The 13,754-nt window shown below is 46.0% G+C and overlaps 1 protein-coding gene across 5 annotated transcripts in view; it reads left to right on the forward strand.

The window, feature by feature from the left end:
* SMG7 (SMG7 nonsense mediated mRNA decay factor) overlaps positions 1-13,528 on the forward strand; it is a 54,400-nt gene extending 40,872 nt beyond the window's left edge. For 2 of the 5 annotated variants that reach the window (XM_051624951.1, XM_051624950.1), the window contains 9 exons: positions 1,475-1,619; positions 2,847-3,235; positions 4,182-4,547; positions 6,014-6,163; positions 8,306-8,386; positions 8,941-9,100; positions 10,470-10,640; positions 10,740-10,891; positions 11,403-13,528. In XM_051624951.1, coding sequence (XP_051480911.1) covers positions 1,475-1,619; positions 2,847-3,235; positions 4,182-4,547; positions 6,014-6,163; positions 8,306-8,386; positions 8,941-9,100; positions 10,470-10,640; positions 10,740-10,891; positions 11,403-11,516 — 1,728 coding nt within the window. In that variant the 3' untranslated portion in view covers positions 11,517-13,528. The remainder of the gene's footprint in view (positions 1-1,474; positions 1,620-2,846; positions 3,236-4,181; positions 4,548-6,013; positions 6,164-8,305; positions 8,387-8,940; positions 9,101-10,469; positions 10,641-10,739; positions 10,892-11,402) is intronic. The other 3 variants (XM_051624952.1, XM_051624953.1, XM_051624954.1) reach the window with 3 other exon arrangements.
* The last annotated feature ends 226 nt before the right edge of the window (positions 13,529-13,754 follow it).

Below are 13,754 nucleotides of genomic sequence, written 5' to 3' on the forward strand. Positions count from 1 at the left end.
CTGTTAAAATTAACTATAATTCATGGGGGGGAGGGGTGTCTTTTGGAAGCCAACTTTTGAAAAGTGTTATAGCAGCTTTGTGTTTATGATGGACTAAAGGTCATAGTTTGAGATCCCATGGCAGGACAGGTGTCTTTGAATTTTCTGACATGGATATGAAAGAGTGCATAGCTCTCAGTATGGGTTCTAAAAATGTCTGGCTCATTGTGGAGAGAAAAGGGACAGCACAATGTAAGCTGAATATACAGAATGTGATGAAGGGTGAAGGTGGGGAGTGAGCAGATGCAGCATGAGCATCATTCATGGTACTTAGCATCAGCCAGACCTTGAGGTGGAGTTCTCTCACGATTTCTACTGGGACATCAAAAATACACCCAAACCTTCCAGTCTTACAATCTACTTTTTTTTAATTAAACACAAAAAATTAACTACACTCCCATAATTTCTAAATGGGGAAAGTCAGAATTATTTGAAAACAAACTTAAGATTACCTGATTTTGGCAGAAAAAACGCTGCTCTCTAACTCCTGCTAACTCAGCAGCACTAAATGTTGAAATAAACCTTGCACAGTTTTGGTTTGTTTGGTTTGGATTTTTTTTATTTGGTCCCTTTCTTTCAATCACCTTTGAAGCTTGGCATCAGGTCTGCTCCTGGGTCCTTTCTGTATTGCCCAGGTTCCTTGCTTGCTGTCTTTTTCCTGCCTGCTCCATCTTGCATTCCAGGCAGTTCTGCTGAGCTGAACAGAAAGGGAAAGTAGTCTTCCCCTCTGTCTTCCTCTCCAGGAAGACCCAGACTGCAGCAGACTCAGAATCAGGTAAACATTACATTACATTCTTCTCTCTGCCTTTAACTGGTGCAGCTCTTTTAACAGCACATACAGCAGTTACACAGTAAACTGAAACAGGTTAAAGCACTTCTGCTATTTGTCTTGTATGCTCTTGATCAAAAGAATTTTGTGGTATGCAGGAGTTTGGGATCTGCATCACCACGTGGATTAGGCTGAAAGAGTTCCCTAGGAAGAACGTGGTAGGGTTTGTTTTTTAAGGTGCTGCAGGTAAGTAGCACGAGTGAGGTTGAAGCAGTGCCCTAGGAGAAGTGTAATAGCATCTGCACGTTTTGTTTTGTTTCTAAGGCACTGGCAGGTTAGCAGCCTGGTAAGTTTTTTGTATGGTCTGAGGATAGGAGCATGTTCACTTCCCACTCTCTTGCTAGAGAAGGTGCCTGTTGCAGTCTTCAAGGTCGATATCCTTTGAGTGCTTTTGGGAGGCAAGGAGTGCCTGAGGACAGGCAGGGCAACCTGACGCAGGTCAGTGAGGAGGGAACTGCATTCCTGTGTCCCAGAACTCTCCCAGTTATTTAGGGGAAAAAAGAAAATCTCTCAAACAATCTGGGAGTTCGTTTTTTTAGCTTGAGACATCATGTGGGTGGTCACAGGAAAAGTTACCCAATTTCTTCTTGCTTTCTTTTGCATTAGGTGAAATCCCAGACGGAGATGAGGAAGACTCCGGTGTCTGAAGCCAGGAAAACACCTGTAACTCAGACTCCCAGTCAGGCCAGCAGTTCTCAGTTCATCCCCATTCATCACCCAGGAGCCTTCCCTCCCCTTCCTAGCCGGCCAGGTAATTTGCATTGCTCTTTTGAAGTGTGCTTTGCTGCAGACTGCAAAGGAAACCCTGTAATAGTGGTTGTTGCAGCCTCTGGAGGTAGGAGCTGATTTAATGAACATGCTTTCTCACGTTGAGAATCTTCCCAAGTGGCAAAGAAGGGCCATAGTTGAACTGAAAAGAGATAAATAAAATTCCTTATGCTTTGGGATCTAGGTCTGTCATGAAATCTGCCACCTTCCTTCTTGGTTAGTGGGTGTGAGATCAAGGAACCTCACAGTAGGCTGTTTCTGTAGCTAGTGAAAACATGACAGTCTTCTGCTAGCTGAGGAGGAAGTGTTCTCTGTGCACAGGACTCCATTACAGAGGATCAATCACACTGCTTTCTTCTTTAAAGCTCACTTTGTTTTGTGGTGGTGCTCATGTTTCAAGCTGTAATTCATGTGGTCATGCTTGCTGTTTTTGTTGTGCTGCGTGTTCCTGTTTTGTTGTGGAGTGTTCCTGTCACACCTCGCTGTGTTTGCTCACAAAATAGCTGGAAGCTGTGTCTTCCCTGCAGCTGTTAGGTGTAGTTGCTCAATGTAAGACAGAGGGACACCTTCCCTGTCCAAAAATCAGCAAAAAACCTGGCCTGTGAGACCAAGAATTAAAGCCTGCCTTCCAAACCTGGCTTTTCAGTAACAGCTACAGGAGAGAAATTGATCTTGCAGATAGGAGGATTTGTTTGCTGACCATCTGTCTCTCTCTGAATTGATCCTGAGACTAGTGATCTCCTGGGAGGAGGCAACAGACTTAATGTTTGCTTCTGTCTAGAAGTTTAGTCCCTGAAAATGCCTGTGTTGGAGGGAGAGGAACTTGGGGAGTGAAGCATCAAAAACCCCAGTTAAGGAAAAAGGTCCTGGGGGAAAAGAAAGCTGGGAGATTGAGGTGCATGTGTGTGTTGGGAAGCATAGAACCCTGCCAGATGCTGCCCTGGCTGACTGTTCTCAGTGCCTGCAATATCGTAAGAAAACTCTAGAAAAAACCCTGAATAACCCTTTGATGGCAGCCACATACATGCAAAGGTGAGAGAGGACCTTATGGTGCATGTATAGAAACTGTTTGGTGCCTCCTGTCCTTGTGGTCTAAATGAGCAAAACAGGAAAAAACCCCAACCAACCAGAACCCTACACTACCTGTTTTCTTGAAGGAGCTTCGTGCTTTGCCAAATTTTGATGAAAGGTGCATTTTTATCTTTGCCAGGGTTTCCACCTCCAGCCTACGTCGTCCCCCCTCCTGTGGCTTTCTCCATGAGCACAGGATACACCTTCCCAGGTGGTGTTTCTGTCCCAGGAGCCTTCCTCCAGCCCACAGCTCACTCGCCCGCAGGAAACCAGGTGCAAGGTGGGAAACAATCCCACATTCCTTACAGCCAGCAACGGCCCTCTGGACCAGGGCCAATGACCCAGGGACCTCAGCAAACACCACCTCCTTCCCAGCAACCCCTCTCATCTTTACCAGCTCAGGCAACAGCACAGTCCACAAGCCAGTTACAGGTCCAAGCTCTGGCCCAGCAACAGCAGCAACAGTCCCCGACGAAAGCCGTGCAGGGGTTGGGGAAGAGCCCGCCACACCACTCCGGATTCCAGCAGGTAAACTTGACTCATGCAGTGTGCTAAGCTTCATTTCAAAATATCATAGTATCACAGACTGCTTTGGGTTGGAAAGGACCTTAAAGATCATCTAGATCCAGCCCTCCTGCCATGGGCAGGGACACCTCCCACTAGACGAGGTTGCTCCAAGCCCCATCCAACCTGCCCTTGAACACTGGCAGGGATGGGGCAGCCACAGCTTCCCTGGGCAACCTGGGCCAGTGTCTCAGCACCTTCACAGTGAGGAATTTCTTCCTAATATCTCATCTAAATCTCCCCTCTTTCCATTTAAAGCCATTCCCCCTTGTTCTGTCACTCTATGCCCTTGTAAAAGGTTCCTCCCCAGTTTTCCTGTTGCCCCCTCAGGTACTGGAAGCTGCTCTAAGGTCTTCCTAGAGCCTTTTCTCCTCCAGGCAACCCCAGGTCTCAGCCTGTCTCCATAGCAGAGGTGCTCCAGCCCCCTGATCATCTTCATGGCCTCCTCTGGACTCTTTCCAACAGGTCCAAAAATCAATGGCAGCATTCCTGGATTACCTTTTAAAAACTGTTGTTCAAGACCTTAGTGTGGAGTCTTTTATCTGTGAAATTCTGGGCAGATTTGAAAGAGAGCTGATGTTTAGTTGCTACAAACACATAATTCTTACCTAAGAGGATCTTAGTGTCTCCTGGAATGTGTTTTGTGTTGTTTCTGTTAATAGATGAGATACAGAGGTGGTATTTCAGGTGTTTCTCTCTTAGGCTTCTCTGCTTGTGCTAGTGGTGTAATACTCTAGGGAGCATGAGCTGCATATCCAGACTGTGAATTTTGGGTGACTAACGCAGCAAATCAGACTGTTTGTGACCTGCCTGTCACAGGGGAACCAGATGGACAATGTGAATGGAGTTAGGCACTCGGTTAGTATTAATTCTTCATACCCCCTGCTGAAATCACCTGTCTCTGCCTCAGTATCCCCAGACAGACTCATCAAAGCAGCTCTGGAGCCCACCTCAAGTCCAAGGCTCGCTGGGGAAGATCATGCCTGTCAAGCAGCCCTATTACCTGCAGGCCCAGGACCCTCTAAAATTATTTGAACAGTCGTTACAGCCCCCTGTGATGCAACAGCAACCTCTGGAGAAAAAAATGAAGCCTTTCCCAATGGAGCCATATAACCAGAACCCCTCAGAAGTCAAGGTGCCAGAATATTACTGGGACTCTGCCTACAGCATGGGTGACACTAGGGTGATGGCACAGCAGTCCAACGTGGACCGCAGGGGAAAGCGGCAAGGAGTCTTCCGCCCAGAGCAGGATGCTGTCTCCAGGATGACCTTTGAGGTAAAGATCCATCTTGTAAGCGGTGAAAACCAGCGAGGCTCTGATATTCCTGACAACTCTAGGAAGTTTTCCCCAGTTCAGGAGTGCCCTGTAGGTCCTGGTTATTGGTAAAATGGGATTCCAGCAAACGGTGCTGGATTTGCCACTGTAGTTGGTTGTGGGATCTGGCTCTTGAAGATTTGGTATCAAGGAGGTGTGAGTCTTGCTCCTTGTAGATGTGACACTGATCTCTGCACTGGGTCTGTCAGGTCGTGGCAGCTGATAGTTTTGGAGAAAGTTCTTCTCTGGCAATTGAAAGCCATAAAAGCCATCCAGTAATTGCAGCTGAATTATTACGTTACCCTTTAGATGAACTCTCAGCAACACCCATGTAGCATTTTGAGTGGCTGAGGCTGCAGTAGCCAGGTTGAAGGTGGGAGTTGAGGATGATAGTTGCAGTCTTGTCTTGAATGATTTTTGTTTGGTTTTTCTTGCAAATTCCACTGCACTGTGAGAGCACTGAACAACTTCCTTAGCTGCGGGTTGTGCTAATGGAACACTCTGCTTCTACTCACACAGTGGTGCTTGGTGTTGCTGTGTATAAAACCAGCAGTCTTTGTTATTTATTAACAGTCCTGGAGTTGTCCGTGAGTGCTTTTGGTGATGTTTATAAGGAAACTTAAACAGAGGCCTCTTTAAACCTTTGGTCAGCTATGCCTCTGTAAACACACAGGATTTTCAGGAGGTCAGCTCAGATCACCTGGCTTTTTCCTTCAGAAAAAAAGCCAGGCAATATATAGGAGTCTGTCTCTTCCCAGATGGCAGGTTGTGGTTTTCAGATAGAGACAGGGTCAAAGCCTTGTTCTCATCCCTAAAAGGGAGACCTTGCCTTAGTGCAGCACGGACAGAAGCTGTGCCCATGATGCTTGTGTTTTAAGCCCCTCTCTCAAAATTTGAGATGTCAGGTTTGACCAGCACGTTGCAGGGTTTTTTGGCCCAGTGGTCTGGTCAGCTGCACATTGGACTAGGAGCCATTAGGAATAGCAATCAGTCTTGTGGGATTTAAACTCCAGAAATAGAGGAGGGAAGAAGATGCAACCGGAATTTTACTTGAAACCTAAATTACCCACTGGTCCAGCTATAGAAGAATGATAATTGTAAGATTTTGTGTTCCCTGAATGTGAAAACAGGTTCAGTGTTTTGCATGGATGCAGCGGGAAGCCCACGCTCCACTAAAACTGTCTGCCTGTCCCTGCTCCTCCCAGAACACGTTGGGCCAGGTGGCTGGCTCTGTTTTCTGCTCAGCACTTTCTGTGCAGCTCAACACCCTGTGCACTGCGTCCTCACCTGGCACCCCTGCATGCTGCCTTCTGCCTTTCTCTCACGCTCTCTTCTCTCGTCCTGCAGTCACTTGGCCTCTCCTCACTGCCTCTGGCTGTTGCCCTTTCTGCCTTCTGTTGTCTCACTGTGCTCATTTCTGTCACTAGGACCCCAAGAGCTCCCCTCTGCTTCCTCCGGACCTGTTAAAGAGTCTGGCTGCCTTGGAGGAGGAGGAAGAGCTGATTTTCTCTAATCCTCCTGATCTTTACCCAGCTCTGCTGGGGCCTCTCGCCTCTCTTCCTGGACGAAGCCTCTTTGTATGTATTTGACATAATTCTGCTGCTTCTCACTCTTAACTGGCATCCCACTCTTCTGTGAAATGATAAGAAATGTGAAATTCCTTTCCCCATCCCTCTGTCCACTTCCCTGCCTCACCCTTAAGCCAGGCTTCGTGTGAGAGCTCTGACCAGCTGAAGGCCCATGGTACAGCTCTCAACTTAAATCCAGGCCTGCTAATTTGTTCAGAAATCAATTAGTGGGCTTTTTATCAGTACAAACTACAGGAGTGACACTGATGCATCGTTGAGTGCACTTGCTCTTCTGCAGTTGGATGGGCTGAGTAAAAAGGGGACAGGGGAGCACAGATTCAGCTGTGGGAAGTTATCAGAACAAGTGGGGCTTATTATCACTTACGTATGAAAATTACATTAAGATGGGGGAAACTGTCCTACTAAGTGCTGAAGAGATTCTAGAAGAGCCAAATGACCTTGGAAGAAAGTTTTACTCAACTGGCTAAATAATAATAATCTCCTATAGAAATAATAGTAATTTTTTTACAGTCGATGAGAGAGATTTCTATCTATATTCATGTATTAAAACCTTCCTAGTTCAATAGCTGGAGGGTCTTAGAGCTCCTGAATGTGTAAGTTGCCTCTGAAAATGCAGCATGCCTTTCCAGTATGGCTGCAAGCATGTTCATTAAATACTATTTCAGATTTGTAGTGGTAACAGGAAAGAGTTATTTATGAGTGCTCAAAGTCTCTGGTTAAGTCTATTCCTTAGTTATTTGACATGCCATCCCGAGCAGCCAGCAGCAAAATAGACACCTCTTTCTGTCTCCTTTTACATACCTTTGCTAAGAAACTAATAGCTGCTTCTTCAGTAGTTTCCTTTGAAGCTCTTGCAGTTGCTTTCTGCTGACAAATGGAAGGAAATTCTTCTCTGTGCAAGCTGTATGGATATGCAAAGCATGGATTTTGTTTGCCTTCTAAAAAGTCCTTTCAACATAATGAGTTGTCACTTTGAAAATCTAGCAAGCTGAGAGCCACTTGCCAAGAAAAGGAGCCTGTTTATCTTCAGTTCACAGGATAAAAGCAGAGATATTCCAGATACTGAGACCATGTTAAAGAGAGAGGGATGCTAGTTCAGGTTTTTGTTGTTTGAACGACTAATTTTAAGAACATGTGTCATGCTGAGCCAGTGTGAGTGCAGAAGAGCTGTTATTTGGAACAAGGCTGCAGCACTCATTTTGGATCACTCACAGTTTTCATTTGTGGCTTCACCAGCTCTGTGGCTTGGTGATCCAGATCCTAAATTTGGTGGTGTTCATTGTCCACCAGCTGAGGTTTATAGTTTTGTTTTGGGTTATGTATCGGTGATAACAGATCCTGTTTATTCTCTAAATAGGCTCGTTTCAGAGACACTACTTTGCCTTGCTTAATCATAAGAACTGAAGCAAAAGCTGGGAAAAATTGTATTGAAAATAACAGCTGCACGAGAGGGGGTATAGACAATGGAAAAGGTCATGGTCCATAACACCTTAACATAGTAATATCTTAACTTCCCAGGGGAGTTTTGGGACCTCTGTTTTAAACACTGGGATTTTTTTTTCCCTTCCTCTCTGTAGTAGTTTATAATGAAAATGAGAGAGGGCTAAATGAAACTTGGACTGTTGAACCCAGTTAAAACATCACAGCAGTTGGCTACTCTTGCTGTCTAAGAATATCTATACAGCAGAGATGCTCTTAGAACTGATAAATACTCTTGTCAGTAGCAACATACAAGAGTCTCATAATGTTTGGAGGAATCCTCTGATCACTGGGATGGATCCTGTCTCATTTGTACAAGATTGTACACAACTATAGAGATTTTTTGGCAGGAATCTCCCCTGTAGATGTATCAGAGTATTAGGATTTGAAAAGCTATTCTGGCAGGGGATTTGCCTGAGGCTCTCAGCTGTCATGGTTGTTGATTTTTAGATATTAGCTACTGTTAGTAGGGAAACTGCTGATTTTCTGCATTTGTTAGTTTTTCCCCCCCCATCCTCCATGGTGCTGGAGGTGGTTTTACAAGGAAGGTTTTAAATGTGATCAAAACCACCTTGGCAGTTTCTGATAGTGTAATTCCCTCCTGCAAAACTGAACACTAACTGCTCTTTTTCCCCTTTTCGGTTTTTGAAGAAGTCTCTGCTGGAAAAACCATCAGAATTGATGTCTCAGTCATCGTCTTTCCTCTCCCTCAGTGGCTTTTCTCTTAATCAGGTAAGTGAGGACCAGAATCTGCAGCCATGAAACTAAGGAATGTGACAGAAATATGGGGGATATCCTTTAGTTCAAACCAATGGTAGACCTGCAAGGAATCCATGTGCCTAAACTCAGTCTGTATCAGTGAGATTATCTTTGCCTTTATCAGTTGTTTTCCCACAAAGTTAATCCTAAACGTGGTTCTGCACATGTGCTGTTGAATCTTGCTGAGTTCATGGGTCCCTTGCTTTTAGTAGAATCATGTAGGTTATTGTTCCTGACCACTGGATTACCCATTCTCTTCCAAAGAACTGAGCAGGGTCTTGATCCAGTTTTCTTTGGTAGTTGGAATGTAAAGTTCTTGTGAAGGCTTTGTAGTCCAGCCAGGAGAAATCTGTCCTTATTCAGTGTGATGGATTTAATCTCAAATAAAATGGTCAAAGAAGAGGGGGCTGGGGATTGAAAAGGAGTTAGGAAAATATTTGTGTCTGTAATTGTTTGTTTGCTTTATACAGTCCCAGTGTTTGAAATAAATCCAATATCTAATGTCTTTAATTTTGTTTTTATTCCAGGAAAGATATCCAAATAACAGCATGTTCAATGAGGTTTATGGGAAAAACATGAATACCAGCACAAAAACAGAAGTCAGCCCTTCAGTTGCCCATCAGGAGACTTCACTATATTCTCTCTTTGAAGGGACTCCGTGGTCTCCATCCCTTCCAGCCAGCTCAGGTAATCCTGGTGTGGTTTGTTTTGGTTTTGTCTAATGATTTAAGAAGATTTCAGTTAATACTGAACCTACAGCAAGTTAAATATAACTGGAAATTACAAAACAAAAACCTGCTTGACAAGGTCTCTGGAGGTTTAGTTTGTTTTTCTTGTCCTCAGAAGTATGAGGGAATTCTGTAATTATTATAGTGTAAGAGCCTGGATTTTAATTAGTTGAGCAGGATAAAAGTTGTAGGAGGTGTTAAATCCTGAAAGCTCTTTAAGGTAGATTCCTAACAAGCATATTTGGGAGTAGGGCTTTAGCTCAAACATCCATATATTTTGTGTTGCTTCTTTGGAAAAAGCAGGAAGAACTGGATTTCATAGTGTAGATATTTGAAAGAGAAAGAAATTACATGACTGAGGAGTGTGAAGGAAAAAAAGACAACAGGTGTTTTTTTTGGGTTATCTGTGTTTTGGTTTCTTGTTTTGTTTGGGTTTTTTTACTGTTCAGCAGCTGAAAAGCAAAGCAGCTTTTTCCTTAGTAATTATCTAAAAGGCATAAACCATAACTACTATGTCATGATTTTACTCTCACTAAAAACCCAGAAGAGCATGAGGGGAGGAATTAGTTTAATCTAAGAGCTGAGTGGATTTTAAGCAACATCTGCACCAGGTCAGAATTTTGGTCATACTGAGACTTTAGCAACTGACCAGGAATAACGGTTGTGAGTGAAAAGGAAGGAGTTGCCAAGTGCTTTTATTCTAGCAGAATTCATGGCTCACATGGTTTCCACTTTCTCTCCCTTCACCTCCTCATCTGAGACTGCATCATCTCCTGCCACCTGGCTCTGCTGGGCTGTCTCCAGCCATCATTCTCTCCTGCCCACAGACAGGCTTCTCCATCCTCATTCTCCTCAATGGTTCACTCTTGGGTTCTGGTCTGAATTGCTTGAAAACTCACAGAAGTGTAAAACATTCACAGACTTGAGAGTTCAAGTGGTAAACTTGCAAACTCTTTGAGGCTGAACTTTTTTTTTAATTGGCTTGCCAAGCTTGGAGACAGAACATGTATTGTGGGGTTTTTTTTTTTAGTTTGAGCAAAGTTCTTCAAGAAACATGGGGAAAATGGCTTTGGCTAGCCAGCCCTCTTGAGGTTTCCTGGGTTTTGCTTTTCTGGTAAGCACATGTGTGCATTAAACACAATCCTTCTGTCTTGTATAGCACACCAGTTTTCATTCAAAACTTAAGCATTAATCTCATATAACGGAGGGAATAAAAACTGACCAAAAACTGGGTTTTTGGCAGAATTTGTAGCAGCACCATGACATTTAAACTTGGGAGGCTCCTGCCGTTGCTGTTGACCTTTTTCCTCTTGCCTTGTAATCATTAGATCACTCAACACCAGCCAGCCAGTCTCCTCACTCCTCCAACCCCAGCAGCTTGCCGAGCTCCCCTCCAACCCATAACCACAACTCTGTTCCCTTCTCCAACTTTGGACCTATTGGGACCCCGGACAGCAGAGACAGGAGAGTCGCAGACCGCTGGAAAACAGATAAGCCAGGCAAGTGCTGCCTGCCCAGCTTGTGTGGAGTGAGTTGTTGGTGTTTGTTCCGTGGTGGTTTTGCAATGTTCCTTTGAACTTGTCCTTCTCGTGTTCTAGCAATGGGAGGGTTTGGTCTGGACTATCTCCCAGCAACATCGTCGTCTTCGGAGAGCAGCTGGCACCAGTCCAGCACTCCCAGTGGCACCTGGGCAGCCCAAGGTCCCCCCACTATGGAGGACTCCTCCGCTGTGCTTATGGAGAGCCTGAAGGTATGTTTGACTGAACTGAGCCCAGGAATGAGTCCTTGTCTGTGGGGCCAGAAGATCTGGTGATGGGCGTTACCCTATTGCAAGAGTCAGAGAGTTAGTTCAGTGTCAGAAGGGGAAGGTTTTTCCTGCAGGTTCTCTGGCACAGGCAGTGTGGGAGGGGTGACCAGTGCTGGTAGGTGTTGGTTTTCCAGATCTTGCTGTTCTAGAATTTTTTGCAGAACAAGACCAGGCTGGCAGAACTGGAAGAAACGATAACATTTGCTTTGAGTAGTCTAAAATTAGTAACTGTGAAGGTGGGATGAATTTTTATGGTAATGATGATTCTGGAGGAGAAGCTTCTTCTGGGGAGCCTCTCTTAAGAAGGGCACCTTTGAAATCTGGTTAACTTTCATGATAGGCCAGGTATGAGAGACAAAGAGGGAGATTATTGAAAAACTGCCTGTGGTTTCTTATCAATAAGAGGGGGGCTGTCTGACACAAGGAGGTGCTAGTGTTGGTTGTTTGTTTCTAGTCCATCTGGTCCAGTTCCATGATGCACCCTGGACCCTCAGCCCTGGAGCAGCTGTTAATGCAGCAGAAGCAGAAGCAGCAACGTGGACAAGGCACCATGAACCCGCCGCATTGAGACAGAGGTGGCAACCCTTGCAAACGAAGGCTCCATAAACCATGGCATGTTGGGTTTGCAGGACTGGCCCACACGGTCCTGTGCAGGTGGCAGCCCTCTCTTCTGTTCCTTGCTGTCAGGAGGGTGTAAGTGCTCCACCAACCCACTGAGTGTGCACAAAAAACGTCCGCAGTGCAAGAAAACAACATCAGGAACTCTCCCATCCCTGGGCCCTCTGGAGGGAGAGAGGAACTGCTGCTTGTCTCACTCAGTAACCCGATATCACCGCCTCTCACCTTCTCCATCGTGCATGTCCCCAGCCACATGGGAAGCAAAAGCTGAGAACGAAGGGCAGATGGGAGAAGCCAATGAGAACTTCTCAATCCTTTTCCTCTCTTTGGGGAGATAAAATAGGAATCCATTAATGATTGCTTCGCTGACTGAGAATGTAGTTGAAATTACTCCTAAACATCTTTATTACTATCTCAGTAGTAAGATCACACTGAATTCTTCCGTACACAGACGTGCTTCGTAGTCAGTGTGTAGCAATGAAAGCCCCAGGTGCTGCTCTGGTCAGAGGTGGTTGGTGACAAGGTGGGGCTCGATCTCCTGGGCTAGCAAACGAGTTTCATGAAGGAGAGTCTGGCACTTGGCACCACTTCACCTTGCACCCAAAGGCTTTGGCCAGCCGGTGGGTGGGTTAGAGACTCCAGCATGAAATGCCCTCCTCTCAGTAGGTGTTTGAGCTGTAACGGGTGGTGCGGGGCATCGCAGCGCTCTGCTGGACGAGCAAGTAAACTGCTATGGGGTTTTAAATTAATGTTTGATTCCTGTACTTTTACTGTAGCATAGTGGCTAGCCCCTCCAAGGCCAGGCTAGTCTGTGCATTCACAGCCTGACTCATTTTAATAGGTAGGTAGAAAGCTTTCAATGGTTTTTGTTTGGGGTTTTGTTTTTTTTTTTTTCTTTCTTTCTCTCTCCATCCTCCCATCTTCGCTGGACGCTGGTAGTTTCATCTCCAACGTGCAACATCTTGCAGAAAAGAATCAGGGGTCCAGCAGGGCTGGGTAACACCGACAGTCTGCCTGGGCTGTGGGGAGTGTACACACCCCTCCCCGGGCATGCAGCCACTCTGCAGAAACCTGTCCCCTCCCTGCCCCCAGCTGCAGCCCCAAACTTCCAGTTCTGGAGTGAAGTTGGAAGCACCCGTGGGTACACGTGTGTCACCCACAGACGGGAGAAGAGCGTAGCGCTGTTCATAGATGCAAAGGTGCAGAAGGGAAGAGGAAAAGGTTTTATTTGCTATTTATTAGGGGGAAGGAAGACTGGAAGCTTCGTTAAGAGAAAAGGACGAGTTTTGTTAGGTTTCCCAGGGAAGTTACAGAAACAATCTCAATGTCCATTTGCTGTGTTTAGCAGTAGGGGTTTGTGTGATGATTCAGGATCTCTGAGCTGGAGATCAGCGGCAGAGCAAAGCACACACAGGAGCCGAGGTGACACTGGAGTCTGGGCAGCCCCAGAGAACACAAAAAGGGAAGACAGAGGAGACCCAGTCCTCCTTTGGGGGTACAAGCAGCTCCCCCGCAGTCTCCACCTTAGCAACATCCCTCTTCTTTGTTGCATTTCAAGGCTCTGTTTCCTTTTAAAGAAGTCCAAAAAGCGACGTTCCCACCCAGCGGCAAGATGAACCAAGCCCCTCTGTACTTCCCCCAGCCCTCCCGGTTTGTCTCTCGAGCTGTGCCCCCAGGCAGCTGCGACATTCCAGTGTTTGAGCCCCCCCAGATCTCGCTCCCGGCAGTGCCAGGGTCCCAGCTGCACCCTTCCACTTGTGCATGAGCATCCGGCCTCGGGAACGCCTCCGACTCCGGGCTGGGACTCCCCTCCCACCCTCCGATGCCCCGGGGGAGTGAGGGAAGGGGCCTCCAACAGAAACTGGTTTGTGTCGTAAGCTTTTTTTGTGTTTTTTGTCTGTCTGTGCAAGAACTGCAGCTGCTGAAATCAGCTTTGCCTTTAATTAAACCATGTTCTCTCCATCCAGGTCTGTGTGTCGCGTTTACTTCCTGTGTCACTTGGCCGCCAGCTTTTGAAAATGCATTATTTTTCTGGAGAAGTCAGAAGGTTTGAAGTTGGTTTGGTTTTCTGTTTGAAAGAGAACATAATAAGTCAAGAGGCTCTGGCTTGGGCTCAGTGCAGGTAGTTGGATGTGTGGTTTTGTGCCATGTGTTTTACCTAGGGAAGCCAAACCCTGGGAGGTGAGGA

The sequence above is a fragment of the Apus apus genome, chromosome 7, assembly GCF_020740795.1.
Source record: "Apus apus isolate bApuApu2 chromosome 7, bApuApu2.pri.cur, whole genome shotgun sequence".
In the NCBI taxonomy this organism is placed as follows: Eukaryota; Metazoa; Chordata; class Aves; order Apodiformes; family Apodidae; genus Apus; species Apus apus.